This window comes from Limanda limanda, chromosome 18 (genome assembly GCF_963576545.1).
Source record: "Limanda limanda chromosome 18, fLimLim1.1, whole genome shotgun sequence".
In the NCBI taxonomy this organism is placed as follows: domain Eukaryota; kingdom Metazoa; phylum Chordata; class Actinopteri; order Pleuronectiformes; family Pleuronectidae; genus Limanda; species Limanda limanda.
Window position 1 is genome coordinate 14,024,246 of NC_083653.1, and position 20,271 is coordinate 14,044,516.

At 40.2% G+C, this 20,271-nt stretch overlaps 1 protein-coding gene across 1 annotated transcript; it reads left to right on the forward strand.

Annotated features, from left to right (window-relative positions):
• The first annotated feature begins 200 nt into the window (after positions 1-200).
• Positions 201-3,859, forward strand: LOC133024960 (gastrula zinc finger protein XlCGF28.1-like). The gene is made up of 2 exons (XM_061092131.1): positions 201-511; positions 1,645-3,859. Exons 1-2 carry the CDS (start codon positions 394-396, stop codon positions 2,892-2,894), a joined length of 1,368 nt encoding a protein of 455 aa, XP_060948114.1. The 5' UTR covers positions 201-393; the 3' UTR covers positions 2,895-3,859.
• The last annotated feature ends 16,412 nt before the right edge of the window (positions 3,860-20,271 follow it).

The following is a 20,271-nucleotide window of genomic DNA, read 5'->3' on the forward strand; positions in this document are numbered from 1 at the left end:
GTAAACAACCTCAACATCTCTACTTCCTGAATGTGATCGTTCAAAAATCATAACAGTCGACATTAAACAACAGTTTTTCAAAACACTTCAGGAAACTCTGAAATGATAAACATGTGTATTTGTGTTTCAGTGTGTCCTGCAGACGTCCAGCAACTGATGGTGATTAAAGAAGAGGTTCCCCCTGAGCAGCAGCAGTGGAGCCCCCTTGTGTACCAGGAGGACCCAGAGCCCCCCCACATTAAAGAGGAACAGGAGGATTGGTGGACCAATCGGGATGGACAGCAGCTTCAAGGACTGGAGGAGGCTGATATCAAGTTCACATTGACTCCTGTCGCTGTGAAGAGTGAAGAAGATGAAGAGAAACTTAAATCGTCAAAGCTTCATCTGAGTGAGATGAAGGAGAACAGAGCAGACTGTGGAGGACCAGAACCAACCAGGAACTCAGGTCCTGATGCACGTTCACAACCAGGTCCTCAGGACAAGATTGAAGACTCTTCTGAGACTGAAGAAAGTAAGGATGATTGGATGGAGACCAGGGAACCTCAGACTGGTTCAAATACAAGAAATAACAAACAGCCTCAAAGTGATATGGGATGTAAGACAGGAAAAAAATCGTTTAGTTGCTCTGAGTGTGGTTACATATTTAGCCATAAGAGCCATCTACTTAAACATATGAGGCGTCATCCTGGAGAGAAACCGTTTAGTTGCTCTGAGTGTGGTTACATATTTAGCCATAAGAGCCACCTACTTACACATATGAGGATTCATACAGGAGAGAAACTGTTTAGTTGCTCTGAGTGTGGTAAAACATTTACCCATAGGCGCGATCTAAGTACACATATGAGGATTCATACTGGAGAGAAAGCGTTTAGTTGCTCTGAGTGTGGTAAAACATTTAACCATAGGGGCAATCTAAATAGACATATGAGGAGTCATATAGGAAATAAACTGTTCAGTTGATTTGAGTGTGGTAAAAGATTTAAGATTCATTCCTATTTTATGAGACGTGACAATTCATAAAGGAGAGAAATGAATTGTTTGCTCAAAAAGTTTTATTAGGATTTATCAGTAGATATTCATATTATACATATTCATAGTTAACTGTTTTAAATAGACTAACAGTTTTATGTCCCTAGAAAATTTAACTCATTGGCCAAAACTAAAGATTTGTTTATATATCTTGTTTCTACTTATTTCTACATAATATATCTATTATTCATAATGTCCTTCTTGTCATTTTAGGGTTAAAGTTTTTTCCTTGCACAGTACGAATTTCTGTTCTTAACTAGTTCATATGATTAAATATGTTTGTATTAAGACAGTGGTTTCTTGGTTCGTGAGATTCAATGACAGTGTGTGTTCTCCTTTATGCATTGAATGTGTTTCCAAGAATAAAGGTCTAATAAAAAGGTAATGACCTAATTGGTTTATTTGGTCCAAAATGAAAAACGTTATTTACCAGAAACCCTTTTGTTTTATGCTGCTTCCTTTACGAGCTGCGTTGTTACACCAACTGTAAACGACCTCAACATCTCTACTTCCTGAATGTGACCGTTCAAAAATCACAACAGTCGACATTAAACGACAGTTTTTCAAAACACTTCTGGAAACTCTGAAATTATGTTGTGTGTATTTGTGTTTCAGTGTGTCCTGCAGACGTCCAGCAACTGATGGTGATTAAAGAAGAGGTTCCCCCTGAGCAGCAGCAGTGGAGCCCCCTTGTGTACCAGGAGGACCCAGAGCCCCCCCACATTAAAGAGGAACAGGAGGATTGGTGGACCAATCGGGATGGACAGCAGCTTCAAGGACAGGAGGAGGCTGATATCAAGTTCACATTGACTCCTGTCGCTGTGAAGAGTGAAGAAGATGAAGAGAAACTTAAATCGTCAAAGCTTCATCCGAGTGAGACGAAGGAGAACAGAGTGGGCTGTGGAGAACCAGAACCTGCCAGGAACTCAGGTCCTGATGCACGTTCACAACCAGGTCCTCAGGACAAGATTGAAGACTCTTCTGAGACTGAAGACAGTAAGGATGATTGGATGGAGACCAGGGAACCTCAGACTGGTTTAAATACTAGAAATAACAAACAGCCTCGAAGTGATATGGGACGTAAGACAGAAAAAAAATCGCTTAGTTGCTCTGAGTGTGGTAAAAGATTTACCCAAAAGGGCAATCTAAACATACATATGAGGAGTCATACAGGAGAGAAACCATTTAGTTGCTCTGAGTGTGTTCAAAGATTTACCCGAAAGGAGGGTTTAAATAAACATATGAGGCTTCATACAGAAGAGAAGCTGTTTAGTTGCTCTGAGTGTGGTAAAAGATTTCACCTAAGGAGCAATCTAAATACACATATGAGGCGTCATACAGGAGATAAACCATTCAGTTGCTCTGAGTGTGGTAAAAGATTTAACCAAAGGAGCAATCTAAATACACATATGAGGCATCATACAGGAGATAAACCATTCAGTTGCTCTGAGTGTGGTAAAAGATTTAACCAAAGGAGCAATCTAAATACACATATGAGGAGTCATACAGGAGAGAAACCATTTAGTTGCTCTGAGTGTGTTCAAATATTTACCCGAAAGGAGGGTCTTAATAAACATATGAGGCTTCATACAGGAGAGAAGCTGTTTAGTTGTCCTGAGTGTGGTAAAAGATTTAACAGTAGGAGCCGTCTAAATACACATATGAGGCGTCATACCGGAGAGAAACCATTTAGTTGCTCTGAGTGTGTTCAAAGATTTACCGGAAAGGAGGGTCTAAAGACACATATGAGGCTTCATACAGGACAGAAACCGTTGAGTTGCTCTGAGTGTGGTAAAAGATTTAACCAAAGGAGCAATCTAAATACACATATGAGGATTCATACAGGAGAGAAACCGTTTAGTTGATTTGAGTGTGGTAAAAGATTTAAAGATCCCATCGTATGCCCATTTTACCACAGTTGATATGGTTCCTTGGGGTCCTAATGAAATGTCTGTAACATATTTTGGTCAAAATACCACAAGGATCATTTAAAACAGCACCCTTTTTACTCTGTCTAAAACAGCCCTCCACTGATTGACCCGTTTTGAGTGCCCCCTCACCCCCCTCCTCCCTCCTTCACGAGATACAAGCGCCCAGATATTTAGCTATCCATTACCTCTGTAGAAATAGGGCTACTGGAGATGAAGATACAATCTTGCAACCATATCGTTTTGAACCAGAGTCAGGTGGGCCGAAGCCTGGCTGCAAGAGCCCTAGCTCAGCCCCGCAGTGGGAGCAGTGGGAGCTGGAGCTGGCGCAGTTAGCTCGCGAGCTAACGCTAGCTCGCGACCCGTCAGACATCTAAGTGGCCGATAAACATACTGATCGCCATCATCACCATCATCTCACCGGCTCGCGAGCTAACGCCGGAGCCCCGGAGCTAGCATCAGCTCACGGGCGCTCCCCCCGGAGCTAGCGTTAGCTCACAAGCTCCTGGGTGACGGAGCTCACCCCGGAGACGTTTATTCCGGTCGTAATCCCATTTGACGCACTCTAGCGTATCGTTTCTGACATAGAGGAACCACAAAAAATCACAGGAGTGGTTTTTTCCAGAGTTTTTGGGACGGTAGACATGCCAGATACCCAAATTAACGTGTTGAAGCAATACAAAAGTGGAATTTTCATAATAAGTGCCCTTTAAGATTCATTCCTATTTTACGAGACGTGAGGATTCATAAAGGAGATTATACATATTCATAGTTCACTGTTTTAAATAGACTATTCACAGTTTTATGTCCCTAGAAAATATAACTCATTGAATGAAATGAAAGATTTGTTTATAGATCTTGTTTCTACTGATTTCTACATAATTTATCTATTTTTCATAATGTCCATGTCATTTTAGGATTAGAACACACATTCATACCTTGCACAGTATGAATAAGTATGAATTCTTAACTAGTTCATATGATTAAATATGTTTGTTTTAAGACAACTGTTTCCTGGTTCGTGAGATTCAATGACAGTGTGTGTTCTCCTTTATGCATTATTTCCAAGAATAAAAGTCTAATGAAAAGGTAATGGTGTCGTCGCCCTCCTCTTTGTTTCTGTATGAACGGAGGCTGCGCTGGCTACAGTTGAATTGTCTCATCAAGAGACAAAGTAATCAGCTTCTCACAGTCAGACATGTTTGTTTACGTTTGACGTGAAGTCGGAGCTGAGCAATTTCAGGTCAGAATATCTGACATACAAGTCTTTTTGGAACGCAGCATTACACTCACACACACGAACAGTGAAGCAGCGATGAAGGAGGAGCCCTCGTTGAGGTGAAAGACGGTAAATGTCAAACAGCAGGATTGTTAAATTTAGAGACAGCAGTGATGTCCCCAATCTATCAAATTTAATTATAATTATTTGTATATGCTTGTGTTTGTACTGTGATGGTTCGGTTCTGTCGGTCAATCTGTATGACACTGGACTCAGTAGATCACAGATCTATATAAAACAACATAGATCATAGGGCAATGATTCAAAACAAACATATTTAATCTAATGAGCAATTAGCAGGCAAGGGTCAACATCACGTGACGGACGCAGGAAGGGAAGCGTTTAGCCTTGCCGCAGTGCGCAAAACGCATCCCGTGCTTCAAAATGCTAGTGCTCAGGCCCTTTCAGTGCTGCTTTGCAGTCCTAGAAATTGTAATTTTAATGTTTAATTGTTTATGTTTTCATCTCAATTTGAAGTTGATCTGATGTAAGCCCTGGTACAAGTACCTCAAAGTAAAAATGTGGAATATGGCCAAAATGGTCACTAAATGCAAAATGGCGGGCTTCCTGTTGCGTTTTTCATAATGCCCCTTGAGACTTCTTTGTTTTTCTGGTCATTATAGATCGGTCTATGTGAACGCGTTCCAGGGGTCTCGTTGTATTTGATTTTTGTTCACAAAAGTTTGAAATAAGTATTAACTTGGTGCCGTCTAGTGAGTGATCTAAAAATTCATTTGAAAATGCATCTTAATAAGAGAAATAAGTAACTGAATGTATTAATGAATCCCTTTCCCTTTTTCCTATTTGCTATTCAACCTGCTGAGTCATTTCGCTTCGCCATTCAACCTCTCCATTCCGTGACACTTTGGGCCTTGTGCTGGTAAAACAAGGTAAAACAAAGCAAATTAGCCACGAAATCTAAGAAGCTCTCAGATAACCGGGGTTTGGGATAATCGTATAATGTCATTCAAAACCTGAGACGATTTTGTAGTTTTTGTAAATCCCTTTTTAATTTGAAGAATTTATTGATTGATTACTTTTTAGTCTAATTGTGTAAAGATTAATTAATTCGTAAATAAATGTATAATTAACAATGTTTTTTTTTATTACTGTTTCGTTGAAACTTGTGGTTTGCATGGTCAGTCCTCAGCTCTCTATATTCATCCAACGCGGCTTTGTGTATTTGATAAGTGAGATCAACACACACACAAGCACATGATCACAAAATATACGTTTCTTTCACTTCGATCTCGTTGTTCCGATAATGAGGTGCACTTACTAAACTGTGAAATTAAATATTTCTGATTAAAAAATAATTCAGAAAACGAATGCAGGTAACAACAATGCATCATTCATCCTGTGGGCATGTGTGACAACTCGTAATGTTTGTGGTATATTTTGTACCAATCCAATTTCAGACTGGAGATTGAAGAGCTCATAATTGGAGACTAGATTAACTATGGGTGATTTCACATTTCTGCACCTTCTACTGCATTTTCGAGATGTTATATGAAAATATTAAAAATGTTCTGCTACAAGCTATAAGAAAAGGTTATATTCTTATTTTTCTGTTTGTCAATGTGGGAAATGTTGACAATTACAAAAGTATTATAATAAAGAAAGAAAGTACGTAAGGTATATTATTCAGCTTCAATACTTATTGGGTGATACAGGAAAAATAACACAAAGGACCTGGTGAAATACTGGTAGAAGCTTGTTCAAAGGGAATATTTGAAAAAGTTCTCATGCAACAGGCCCGAGTGGATTCGAGGTGAAGGTGACGAATAGGTAACACATAGTTTTGAGAAGCTGAATAAGACTACATTGCTGTTATTAATAGTTGATCCATATTCATAATTAAATGCATGTGGCAGTGTTGCCTTTTACTTTAGTTTGAGACACAAACTTCTGGGGCTCTGAAATCCAGCATAAAAACTCCAGGGGGGTTTGTTTCTTCGAATGACATCCATCAAAACTGCGAAATTGTTAATTGCATTGCTCTTCTGAGTGGCCGGAATCACCGGATGAGGTTAAGATCACCCATAATAAGCAGCTCAGAGGATCCATGAGTTGACCATAAATACCTAATCTTCTCCAGAGTTTCCTTGATTGCAGTCGTCAGGCACTAAACACCCATGAGAAGTGATGTGCGAGCGAGTTTAGTAATGAAAACAGCACACCACTTCCTCCTCTCTCTTTTCCGTCTTGTCAGAAGACTAAAAGTCTATCTATCTATCTATCTATCTATCTATCTATCTATCTATCTATCTATCTATCTATCTATCTATCTATCTATCTATCTATCTATCTATCTATCTATCTATCTATCTATCTATCTATCTATCTATCTATCTATGCGGAATTTCGACCCTGCTAGCTTCGTATTATGTGAATTATAACATTTAGAAACACATCTGCAAATTCACATTGACACAATGTATCCTCAAAATGTTCATATTTCATTTTTTTTTTTTTTTTTTTATTGGTTTTCACAATTGAAGATGAAATCTCATACATACGGACGTATATGAAAACATTCCCCCCCCCCTCACCCCAGGGGACAAAGAATTAAATAATAATAATTTAAAAAGAAAAAAAAAAAAATATATATATATATATATACCCATCATTGTCGTCAATAAAACAAAACAGAACAAAAACAAAAACAAAAAAAAAAAAAAAACACAGACAAAACATAAGGTGTGTGTGAGAGATCATTCATGTGGTTTTCAGTAATGATAAATGACAATATATACTGTACATGACATATAGGACAAAACTTCACACTTGTTCAAGCAGGTATGTAATAAAAGGTTGCCATATCCTGCTAAAGTTATCAGTAGGACGTCGCAGAGCAAGTCTGATCTTTTCTAGCTTCAAGAGTTGCAGCGTATCTCAAACCCAATGTTTATAGGAGGGCGGGGCAGCCTGTTTCCAATTAAGTAAAATTATTCTTCTCGCTAGGAGGGTGACAAAAGCAATGCGATCAGATTGTGCCCTAGGAAGGTGGTCATCCTCACATTGGATACCAAATATAGCCGTGAGCGGGTTCAGCTCTATTGGCCTTTTAACTATCTTGGATAGGGCATCAAATATAGAGGACCAGTAGCCCGAGAGTCTCGGACAAGACCAGAACGTATGTGCTAATGTTGCAGGTGAAAAATTGCATCTATTACACGAATCATCAATTGTCGGATACATCTTCGCGACTCTAGCCCTAGACAAGTGCAGTCTGTGTGCTACTTTGAATTGGAGTAGGCCATGTCTGGCACAAATTGATGAGGAGTGTATCCTTGTAAATATATTTGACCATTCAGTATCTGTGATTTGTAAATTCAGATCAGCCTGCCATGCTTCTCTCAGTGCATCAAGAGATGTCGTCTGTAAAGATGAGAGTTTCATATAAATGATGGATATTATGCCTTTATTAGATGGAGCTGTTGGGAACAGAGTATCCATGGGCTGTTGTTCAGGGATTGCAGGAAATGATCTAGTTTGTTTACGAGTCCAGTCTCGGACCTGTAGAAATCTTAAAAAATGTGATTTTGGTAAATCAAATTTAGCTCTGAGCTGGTCAAATGAAGCAAAAATACCTGCTATGTACAGATCTTTAAATGAGACAATACCTTTCTCACGCCAGACTATGAAAGAGTCATGCTCAAGTGAGGGGGGAAACTGATGATTTGCCACAATTGGGGCACAAAGCGAGCTAGTCTGCCAACCGAAGTGTTTTCGCACCTGAGCCCATATACGCAGAGAATGATAGACAAGGGGGGCACTAGAGACACGGCGTGGTGTGATAGGCATTGCTGAATACAACAAGGCTGGGAGGGATAATGGGAGGCTCGCATCAGCCTCCATTTGGACCCAGACAGGGGCTTCGTTGTTAGCATAGGTTTGAAGCCAGTAAGCCAAGGCTCTTAGGTTACTTGCCCAATAGTATAGTTGGAAATGAGGTAAAGCCATCCCCCCCACCGATTTGGGTCTTTGTAAAAATTCCTTACGGATACGAGGTGGTTTCTTATTCCAAATTAAATCAGAGATGATCTTATTGAGATGGGAAAAAAAAGATTTGTTGATAAAGATTGGTATAGTTTGGAACAGGTATAAGAATTTGGGTAATATGTTCATTTTTATTAGGTTAATTCTGCCAGCTAATGAGACAGGAAGAGAAGACCATTTGTCGAGGGTCATCTTGGTGCGTTCTAAAAGAGGAGTAAAATTAAGTTTAAAGAGATCTGAGATTTTCCGAGGTGCAACTATACCCAAGTATGTGAATTTATCAGTAGTCACCTTAAAATGATAGGAATTAAAAGAAAATGATTGTGCAGCAGAGTTGACAGGAAAAAGCTCACTTTTTGAAGCATTAATCTTATACCCAGAAAGCTCGGTAAAACGATCCAGTGTAGTCATAATGTGCGATAAAGTATTCTGGGGATCGCTAATATATAATAATAAATCATCAGCATATAATGATAACTTATGTTCTTTTCCATTCCTTAATATGCCGCGAATTTCAGGCGAGGAGCGTAGCGATGCCGCGAGAGGTTCGATAGTTATCGCGAATAGGAGGGGGGACAATGGGCATCCTTGTCTCGTGCCACGTTGCAACGGAAAATATTGGGAGTTCATATTATTGGTGCGTACTGACGACATTGGGGATTTGTATAACAATTTTAACCATAATATGAATTTTGGACCATATTTAAATCTCTCTAGACACTGAAAAAGGTAGCCCCATTCGATCCTATCGAACGCTTTTTCAGCATCCAGAGAGATAATTACTTCGGGTAATGGCTGATTGGGATCTGCGTTCTGCATGATATTTAAAAGGCGACGAATATTAAAAAAAGAGAGGCGGTTTTTTATAAAACCAGTTTGATCCGGAGAGATAATCAAAGGTAGGGTAGCTTCTAGGCGGTGGGCCAAGACCTTGGCTAACAATTTGCAGTCCACGTTCAGGAGTGATATTGGACGATAAGACCCACAACTAAGGGGATCCTTACCTTTTTTCAATATAACTGAGATAGAAGCCTGAGAGAGTGTGGGTGGAAGTTGGCCCTCGACAAAGGATTCCTCAAAAAGAGTGAGTAAAATTGGCAGCAGTTTATCTCCAAATTTTTTAAAGAATTCGACTGTGAAACCATCAGGTCCTGGAGCTTTAGCATTCTGCATACTTTAAAGAGCTGATCTAGTTTCCTCCAAAGACAGAGGTTCTTCCAATTGCTCCATAAATTATTCATTTATTTGAGGCAAATCCATGCTCTGAAAAAACGACTCTAGCCTAGAAGGGTTGTGGATCACCTCAGATGTGTAAAGGGAGGAATAAAATGCTTTGAACTCATTATTTATCTCCTGCTCGTCATTAGAGATCTGACCGTCATGTTTACGAATATTTGTGATCAGGGTAGAGGCTGTGAACTGCCTAATCTGTTGAGCAAGAGTCTTGCCTGCCTTATCTGAGTGTTCATACACATTAGAGCGAGATTGAAGCAGTAGTTGCTCTATATAATGGGTGGTCATCAAGTCAAACTCTGTCTGCAGAGCTGATCTCTCCTTAAAAAGTTCAGGGGTGGGAGCAGTTGAATATTTACAGTCCAGCTGATGAATTTGATCTGTAAGATCTTTAAGGCGCTGTTTTCTATTCCTGCCCTCCCAGGTGGTGTATGAAATAATCTCTCCTCTCAAAAAAGCTTTAAGCGATTCCCAAAGAGTGCACTTGCTAACATCTGGTGTATCATTCATGGATAAGAAAAAATCTATTTGTGAGTTTATATGGTTAACAAACTCTTCATTAGTGAGTGAAGTATTGCTGAAGCGCCATGGGCGCCGAGTTACTTTCTTAGGGAAGGATATTTGCAAAACTACAGGCCCATGATCAGAAACCACGATACTTTCATATCTGCAATCTCTGACTGAGGTCAGCAGCTGGCTATCAATTAAAAAATAATCAATGCGAGAGTAAGAGTGATGCACAGGTGAGAAAAATGAATAACATCTTAGATCAGGGTACAGGAAACGCCAGGGGTCAATCATATTGTATACTTGAAGGAAGGAAGTAATAATCTTCGCTGTTCTTGTTATATTGTAGGGAGAGCTAGAGGAGCGGTCTAAGACTGGATGTAATATACAATTGAAGTCACCCCCTAGAATAAGCCTGTGTGTGTTTAAATTGGGTAATGAGGATAAAAAAGTCTTCAGGAATTGTGCATCATCTCCATTTGGTGCATATATATTAGCCAAAATTATAGGTATATTATACAGGGTGCCTGTGACCACAACATATCTCCCTCTGTGGTCTGCAGTGACAGTCTGCACAATAAAAGGAGTATTCTTATTAACAAGAATTGCAGCTCCCCTATACTTGCTTTGATAATTGGAGTGATATAATTGCCCCACCCACCCTTTACATAATCTGTTATGATCAGAGGACGTGAGATGGGTTTCTTGAAGGAAAGCGATATTAACATCAAGACTTCTCAAATGGGATAAAACTCTATTACGTTTGATAATTTGATTAACTCCCTTGGTGTTCCAACTAATACAGTTCACAGTAATATCATCATTACTCCTGGTCAGCACTGAATTAACCATAATCAGAGGTAGAGACAAGAATTTGACTGCTTTTAAAGCATCCACAGGATATCGCTGACACTGCCACACATCCATTAATACAAAATAATAAGTTATACATACAGATAGAAAAAACGTTATGTCCCCTTCCCCAAATTACATCTCTCCAAACGAGAGGTAGGAAGCCCCATACACACTTGGTACTCTTCCATTGCGCTTTCATACGCAGAGAAATAACAACAAAAAAAACACACTGCTCCTTAGAGTGTTATATGTTTCAGTAGTCACAGCTAAGGAAAAACAAAAATCCCTGCCTTAAATATCCAGGTATAAACATACAGAACCACTCATCATAATAAAGGGGACTTAATAAGCTACCCAAATAAAATATTGTGGTCTCCTGGAAATGAGGATATTATGAGTTTATGAGCTGTATATCAAAATGTAAACAAATTAGCATATTACCGGTACTGTACCTTAGCTGAACCTAGGATCAACTTAAATCAGCTCAAGGAAGCAAAAATATACATGAAGAAAGTTTACAGTACCGGTAGTAGAGATCCGCTTATAGCACGAGGCACCGGTAAAGTTTACCTATGTCTCCGAGGAGGGATGGTTCCGTTTGGCGAGAAAAACTTCCACCTCTGCGGGTATCTTGAAGGAGTGTGAGACGCCGTCTCACAATCTGGGTTGGGTGGAACATGCCATACTTGATGCCCGCCTGTCTGAGCTTCATTTTTCATTTTTGTTTCTTCTGTGTTCCCTCTTGTGTAACAGCTGAAGAACAATGGATGTTTTATTTTATGTATATGTTATGTTTAGACATTCAGAGCACATGGTAAAGTTTGGGAGAAGATTGTAATCATGAGCATATGACAGGATATGCTTACATGATCATGTTTAACCCAAAGCAGAGACAAAGTGCTTCTTGGATCAACGCATGGCATCCGATACCCTCCTCGCTCGCACCTCATTGATGTCGGAATTAGATGAATGAGTTGTCAGCCTATGTACAGTAAAGGTGCCGGGCAGTTGTAGAATGCTGTGAACGCTTGTTATGTTTGCTGTGTATTGATGCAGCAAAAGAGGCTTTCAGTGGGAATTATTTCACTATTTAAATACAAAAAAAGAAAAAGAAATATTGCTGTCTGTCACTCTCTCTTAGGAAGGAACTAATGTCACAGAAATTGTGATAAATCATTTTTTTTAAATAAGCAATTGACTGTAATATAAGAAATTGGCATTAATACAGGAAAAAAACTATTGATTAAGTCCTTGAGTTATTAGAGCCCGAGCACCAAAAAGTGGGAGACAGGAAGGCCCTATTGAAATGTAAGGGTTCTTTTTTTTTCAGTCTCATGATCAGACTCCAAGCCAGAACAGCTCTATGTGTCAATATTTCCTCAGTGTCATAGCGCCACCTACTGATTAGTGTGAAAATGAAGTTGTTGTAACATTGTCCAATTGACACAAAATTGCTCACGCTACATTAGAGCCCCTACTTCAACAGATCTATTAGTCTCTATGGAATGTAACTGACTGCGCCACCTACTGGCAACAGGAAATGAGCTTTGTTTTCCAACTATCATTCAATTTACATAAAGTTTTCACAGTGTGATGCGCAATTGATAGTGTTGACCGTAATGAGCAATGAGCAGGCAAGAGTCGACATCACATGACGGACGCAGGGCAGCTTTTATCCTCTCCGCAGTGCGCACAACGCATGTAACGCTTCAAATTGCATGTGCTGGGGCCCGTTCAGTGCTGCTTTTTAGTCCTAGAAATCGTTGTTTTTGGTTTAACTGTTGGAGTTTGTTTAATTTAATTATTGAGTATTTCTACTTCACTGTCTTAGTACTTTTACTTGTAATGGAATATAAAGTTACTGTCTTGGTACTTTTACCTCAGTGAATGATCCGAATTTTTCTTCCACCACTGGTTCAGTTTATTTTGTTGCTTATACTTTAGTACTTGTAACAGAGTATTTCTACTGTGCAGTATTGGTACCTCCGTTTCCTCTTCATCCTCCAGTCCAACAGGGGTCGCTGCTGGCTCGGAGCTCGGAGTCTCTGTTTCCTGCCGCTGGCTCCTTAAATTGTCCTCTCAGAGACTCGATGTGCGCAGAGAGGAGGAACATGGCCGCCGTGCAGCTGCTGCGGGTGTCGGTTCATGAGCGGATCAGCGCTGCCGCTGAAGACTTCCTGCTGCAGGTGGAGAACGGAGGAGGAAAGGCTCGAGTCCCGGAGCTGAGAGCGATGCTCACCGAGCGGCTAATGGCGGCGGTGGGGGAGATCCTCGCGGGGCTTGAGGAAACCTTGGCGGAGTACGAAGACCGAGTGGAGCAGTCCGAGCGGGAGATCTGCCGCCAGAGGAGGCTTCTTGATGCCGTGATGCAGCCCGTAGTCCGGCTGCACAGAGCAGGTCAGTCCCCAGAGGAACCGCTAACAGGCTAACGTTAGCTAAGATCAGCTCGAGCAGCGGAGTTAATACGCCACTTCCTGTCTCTGTCTGCTGCACCCGGCTGCTACACCCATTGATATATATAAAGACTAGTTCAGTAAAGTTGGCAACAGATTCGGACTTCCCGGATCAATAAGTCTTAAGCGAAACGTTGTTAAAGCACAAACGCTGCATAATTCCCACAATAGCAATGTGCACAACGGGCTACAGGCGAGTTTTCATCAATATGAGTCGTCCTCCGTGATGGACACATAACATGGGTGTCTACTTACAGCTTGCTGAGAAACGAATGCGCAGGGACCGTCTACAAAGTGCAACACCGAAAAGGGATATTACAAAAATATTCAATAACCTCATTGTAATACTGTATATTCTCACCAAAATCATGTCACAGGTCCAGCGAGTCCTGCTGACTATAGTACACTACAAAGTTTAAAAAAATGTCATTTATCATAATTTTTCGAAATATTTTAATGAAGATTATTCAATAGCTTCACTGTAATACTGTACATTTTCACCAAAATCACTTTACAGGTTCAGTGAGTCCTGTTGGCTATGCTTCAGCACTAAGTTTGGAAAAATTGTATTTTGTAAAATTTTAGGAAATATTTATAATAAATATTATCCAATAACTTCAGTCTAATACTGTATTTTTTCACCATACTCATGTCATAGATCCAGAGTCTCCTGCTGGCTATGCTACAGTACTTAGTTCGGGGAAAAGTTATTTTGTATAATTTTGGAGAATATTTCTCATGAAAACTTTTCAATAACTTCACTGTAATACTGTATATTCTCACCAAAATCACGACACAGCTCCAGCGTCTCCTGATGGCTATTCTACAGTAATAAGTTTGGAAAAATTGTGTTTTGTAAAATTGTGAAGTATTAAATATGAATTTTCAGTGCACTTTGTAGACTGTCACTGCGCACTCGTTTCTAGGCAAGCTGTACGTAGACACCCATGTTATGTGTCCATCACGGAGGACGACTCATATTGATGAAAACTCACCTGTAGCCCGTTGTCCACATTACTATGGTGGGAATTATGCACAGTGTTGGGAAGGATACTTTCAAAACGTATTCCGTTACAGAATACAGAATACATGCACAAAAATGTAATCTGTAACGTATTCCATTACATTAACTAATCTGAGTAACGTATTCTGAATACTTGGAATACTTCCGGTTTGTATTGCATTTTTTAAGTGTATGATTGCGGCGTTGTTATAGTCAGTGGAGCAGCAGCAGTTTAAAATCTCTCTCCGCCGATGCGTCGGGCCAGCTGGATGTCCGGCTCCCATCCACTCCCACCTCTGTGCCGGTCCCACCGGAGGCTGAAGCCCCGCCCTGCGCCAAGGCTGCCTCGCGCCGTGCAGCGATCGTTTCGGCGTCGAGTCTATTTTTTGCGCTTGACGCGAGCGTATCGCTCCAGGAAACACACTGAAAAATGAACGATATTGATGACATATTTTATATGATATAAATGATAAAGCATGCATCCCATAGTTTGTATTCCCCTTCTGTTGTCCTGGAGTTTTAAATTTACCAATTTGACCGATCACATTATTAAATGCCCCCCTCCATACAGACACACAAGCAGTCATAAAGATAAAAAGAGAGGGGGGGGGGGGCGGAGAATACGTCATTTACCCTCGACACCCGACATTGAACGGAGCAAACAGCGGAGAAGTTCTTGAAGATAGATGACATTAAATTGGGACGCTGTTGCAGTTAATGTTGGAGCAACAAGTGACCATATGCTTTTATACTACTGGGTCAACGGGTGATATTATTTTAGCGTCGCTTCAGCGTCCGGTGTGAACCCTGCGTGCCTCGCTGGTCTCCTGCAGAGCCATGACAGCGGAGCTCTGGAAGCGCAGGTCGGTCTTCTCTCACCAGGCGCTGGAAGGGCAGCTTGCGGATCAGCAGCTCCGTAGATTTCTGGTAGCGACGGAACTCTCTCAGAGCCACGGTCCCGGGCCTGTAACGGTCCCGAGCCGGTCGCGGTGAGGCTCCTTCACGCCGCCGGGGGCCCGGGCGATCTTACGGCAGCCCTGGTCTCCAGCTGCTTCCTGGGGGCTTTGCCTCCGGTGGATTTACGAGACAGTGATTAAACTCGTGAAACAGAGAAGTACCGTCATGTAATCCACTGATTTCAACAATGTAACTGTATTCTGAATACCATCTATTTAATTTGTAACTGTAACGGAATACAGTTACTCATAATTTGTATTCTAAATACGTAACGCCGTTACATGTATTCCGTTACTCCCCAACACTGATTATGCAGTGTTTGTGCTTTAACAACGTTTCGCTTATGACTTATTGATCCGGGAAGTCCGAATCTGTGAATGTCATGCCAACTTTACTGAACTATAAAGACTAGATGTCTCGTCTGCGTTGCCGGCCAACGGAGACCAACGTCCGCACATGGCGGCCATCTTGCTAGAGGCAGCTCGCTCACCCATAACACAGTGTTGATGGTGGTTCCTACTTTTTAAATAACCATAACTTGCTCAATTTTCAACCGATTTTTAAACGGTTTGGTTTGTTATAAACTTCAGAGATGTAGTTATGATACTGCATACTTATGAATAATTGTGTTTTCTAAAAAATAGAATTATGTTTTAAAATAGGTACAATATTTCCCTTTACAAATATACTTTAAGAATTATTTGATTTGATTTTACCTGAAAATTGAGCAAGTTATGATTATTTAAAAAGTACGTACCACTACCAAAACAATGTTATGGGTGAGGGAGCCGCCTGTGGCAAGGTGGCCGCCATGTGCGGACATTCGACTCCGTTGGCCAGCAACGCGGACGAGACATCTGGCCTTTATAGATATCTATGGCTACACCGCTCACCTGAATAATGAAGAGGATTTTTTTTTTTTTTACTTATGTTTTATTTGGTTTTCAACAAAACAATATGCATGTCCAGACAGTTACTTTCTTTGTCCCTTTTTCAATTGTATACAATATTGTTATACATGGCATTCAAGTATAGCGTGCAATGCATAGAAGAAACAACAAACATCAAACAGTGATCACTCCAAGAAAAAAAGAGGGGGGATAAGAATACAAATAGATGATTGATTGCATACATAATATATTAAATTAAACGAGGAAAGAAAAAAGCAAAACAAGTAAATGAAAACAAAACCAGGGATAAAGAAATAGTTATTGTCCACTCCAGAATGTAGTATCATAGGTGCTATATATGCTTTTCCGAGAGGATGGTGTATGGTGTACGTAAGTAGGGAGAGTTGACAGATAGCCGCACAATCAGAGGCCCAGAGCGATATTAATTAGTTACCCTCATTGTACTAAAAACGCAGAGACAGGACCCCATCATTTAGTAAAGATAGACTTTTGGAGCCTTAATGAATATGTGATTTGCACCATTTGGTAGATGTCCCATACTTTTTGTTATATTATATGTGGGTGGGTCTGGTTTTAACCATTTGATGGTTATACATTTCAATGCTGCTGTGAGTAGTATGTTTAGCAGGTATTCTTTGGCCCTCCCATTCAGGCCTTCAGGCATTGCTCCCAGTAGTGCTACTGTGGGGTCTTGCGGGATGTCCTGTCGGAATATCTCTTTGAGGGCATCAAAGACTTCTCTCCAATATGTGTTTAACTTAGGGCAGAGCCAGAATATATGTGTGTGATTGGCAGAAAGTGTTCCACAGTTCCGCCAGCACAAGTTGGAATGAGTCGGGCCTATCTTGGCTAATATTTCTGGTGTTCTGAAGAATCTGGTAATTATTTTCCATTTAAATTCCCTCCAGGTGTTTGAATTTGTAGCTAGGTGTGCCTCTGTGCACATCCCCTCCCAGGTATTCTGTGGTATGACCACGTTCATTTCCGCTTCCCATCTCTGCTTTATCTGTAGGGAATTATGTAGGTCCATAGATCTTCTTATCTTCGTTCCCCATCTGTATTTCTATTAAATACTCCTCTAGAGGGGTTCGTTTTAAAAGCTTTCCCCACTCTTTGTGTGATGTTAGAAAAGTTCTCAATTGTAGATATCTGAAGAAATCTGTTTTGGGGAGATCAAAATCCCTTTTCAGCTGCTCAAATGTCTTGAGGTTGTCCTCATTAAAAAGTTGATGCAGGTAGACCAATCCCGTATCTGACCACTTTCTAAAGCCAGTGTCTAGATTGCTAGGTGTGAAGGTCTTCATAGATCCAATACTTGTGAGTGGTGAAATTAACTTTGGAAGCCCAAAAACAGTCTGTATTTTGTTCCAGATTTTAAGAGTGATCTTAGTCCACTCTGCTAGTTCTGTTATGGGTGTATCTAAAAATGGCAAGTTTTGTGAGGGCTCTGGGCATAGGTTTTTCTCAATATTAAGCCAGCGAGTGTACGTGCTATTCTGAATCCACGCTATCAAGGGTTTCATTTGTGCTGCCCAGAAGTAATATTTTAAGTTTGGAAGTTTAAGGCCCTCGTTTACCTTAGATAGTTGTAAGGTTTTAAGTCTAATTCTAGGGCGCTTTTTTGCCAGATAAATTTGGAAATGATTTTATCTAGATTATCATATTACCGATTTTGGAATTTCTATAGGTAGCATCTGAAATAAGTAGAGAATTCTGGGCAAAAAATTCATGCGAATACTTTCAACACGACCGAGTAGGGATAAAGGGAGCGCAGACCATCGTTCCAGGTCACTATTAATGCATCGAATTATTTTACTATAATTGGCCTCGTACAAATTCTGTAAGGATGGGGGGATGTGTATGCCAAGGTATTTTATACTGTCTTTTGAAGCCGCGTTTCCAGAGTGAATCTTTGTGATCTATATCCATTAACTTTAACAGCTGCCTGTGGTGATGAATATAATGTATGTATCCAATTTAGAAAGTTGGGGCCAAATTTTAATCGTTTTAGTGTTTGGAATAAATATTGCCATGATTCTCTATCAAATGCTTTTTGAGCATCTACGGACAAAATCATTGATTCTGATTGCTCGTCTTTTTGATGGGATATAATGTTTAATAAGCGTCTTAAGTTATCGCCATAGCATCTTCCAGTGATGAATCCCGTCTGATCTGGGTGGATAATTTCAGTGATTATATGATTGACTCTTCTTGCTAGGATTGCTGTTAGGATGTGCAGGTCCCCATTCAGCAGCGATATCGGTCTATAGGATTGGCACTCTGTGGGATTCTTGCCTTCTTTATGAATTACCACTTTAGTGACCTCTTTCCAAGATGGTGCCATAGTTTTAGATTCTAATGCATGGTGGTATGCTTTTAGCAACAGTGGTGATAAAATATCTTTAAAGGATTTATAAAATTCATTAATATATCTGTCTGGTCCTGGGCTTTTATTATTTTTGAGCGTTGAGATCACTTGCTTGATCTCCCATTCCTCAATAGGCTCATCTAATTCTTTGGCTGCTGGTTCTGTAAGTACAGTTAATTTTATAGGGTTTAGGAACTCTGTAAGTTTTGCATCATCAGAGCAGGTATCTGTATTTTTGTATAAAGATTCATAGAACTCAGCAAAGGATTCTGCTATTTTATCGTTGCGTTTAGGTCATTTAGGAGACTGCTCGATGCTGATTGTTTATGTTTATTCTCCAAATCTTTTATTTTATCTTCCAATTCTCTCTGTTTAGCCTCCTTACCTCTTCTCCTCGCACATGTAAATGAAATAATACGGCCTCTGATGTATGCTTTGGCACAGTCCCACAATATAAGAGGATTCGTTTCAGCCGAGATATTATTATCTGAGTATTCCTTGAGTTCTGCTGTGACAAAGGAGGTGAATTCTTTATCATTAAGGAGAGATGCATTAAGTCTCCATTGTTTAGATGTTTGTCTTTTGCCTATGTCCCATTTTAATGCCACAGGTGCGTGATCAGATATAGTTATTGGAAGGATCTCAATGTCTACTATCCTATGTAGCTCTGCTTTAGTGGTAAAGAAGTAATCAATCCTTGAGTAGGATGCATGTCTGCTTGAATAGAAGGTGAAATCCCTGTTTCTCGGAAACCTGCTTCTCCATACATCTACTAGGCCTGCCTCAAAGGATTGGTATTTGAGCATTCTGCTCATTCTGGAGAGTGGAGCTTTAGAGGCAGGTTGTCGGTCGATTGATTTTGACATTACGCAATTCAGGTCTCCTCCCATCAGTAGCAGTCCTGAACTATATTTTAAAATCTTATTGAACAATGTCCTGATAAAGCCGGGCTCGTCTTCATTAGGTGCATACACATTTATGAGGGACACTTCTATGCCATCAATTAAACCATTAACTATAATATATCTCCCTTCTGTATCTTTATGTACCAGTGTTTGTGTGAAATTAATTTGTCTGTGTATCAGTATGGATACTCCCTTTTTTCTCCCTGACTGGTACGAAGAATAATATACTATATCTGCCCAGGATCTTTTCAACTTTTCATGTTCCGCATCAGATAAATGGGTTTCCTGTAGGAATGCAATGTGACAGTTTGCTTGTTTCATCTGATGCAGAATTTTCTTTCTCTTAACAGGAATATGGAGACCTTTGACATTATAACTTATCACTTTTAGCGGGTACATAACGTATTATATTTAATTTGGATATTTTGAGAGTTTGTGTAGGGAAATGGGAAGCGGAAGTAAGCAGTGAGCACCTGGGCTATGTATCCTGTTATGTGGAGTGTGGGGACTTGGACTACATAATGAAAACAACAGGGGTGGGTTAAACAGGGATATTTAAGAAAAGTAGATAATGACCTTGTTGCACTTATATCCAACATAGGATCCCATGGGAACAGTGGGATCAGAACAAGGGGAGCACAACAGTTGTGACTGTTGTTAAGTAAAATCAACAACAGTCCAGTGGGACCTAGTCCCTAGCCACTTAGGGCAAGCAGCAACGGTGCACAGTTGAGATAAAATCAACTATGCTTAAGGTGTGCTAAGATAAGGAATAAAGAAAGAATAAAGAGAAAGTAAAGTAGACACAGAAAGGGGACAGTGTCGAGTAATGGCCATTCAG

Bases quoted from the DNA above. Each gene is read 5' to 3' on its own strand.
- LOC133024960 (XM_061092131.1), top strand. From the start codon at position 394: ATGAAGGAGAACAGAGCAGACTGTGGAGGACCAGAACCAACCAGGAAC. The intron at 512-1,644 runs GTAAGGATGATT...TTTGTGTTTCAG, and splicing joins CTCTTCTGAGACTGAAGAAA to TGTGTCCTGCAGACGTCCAG.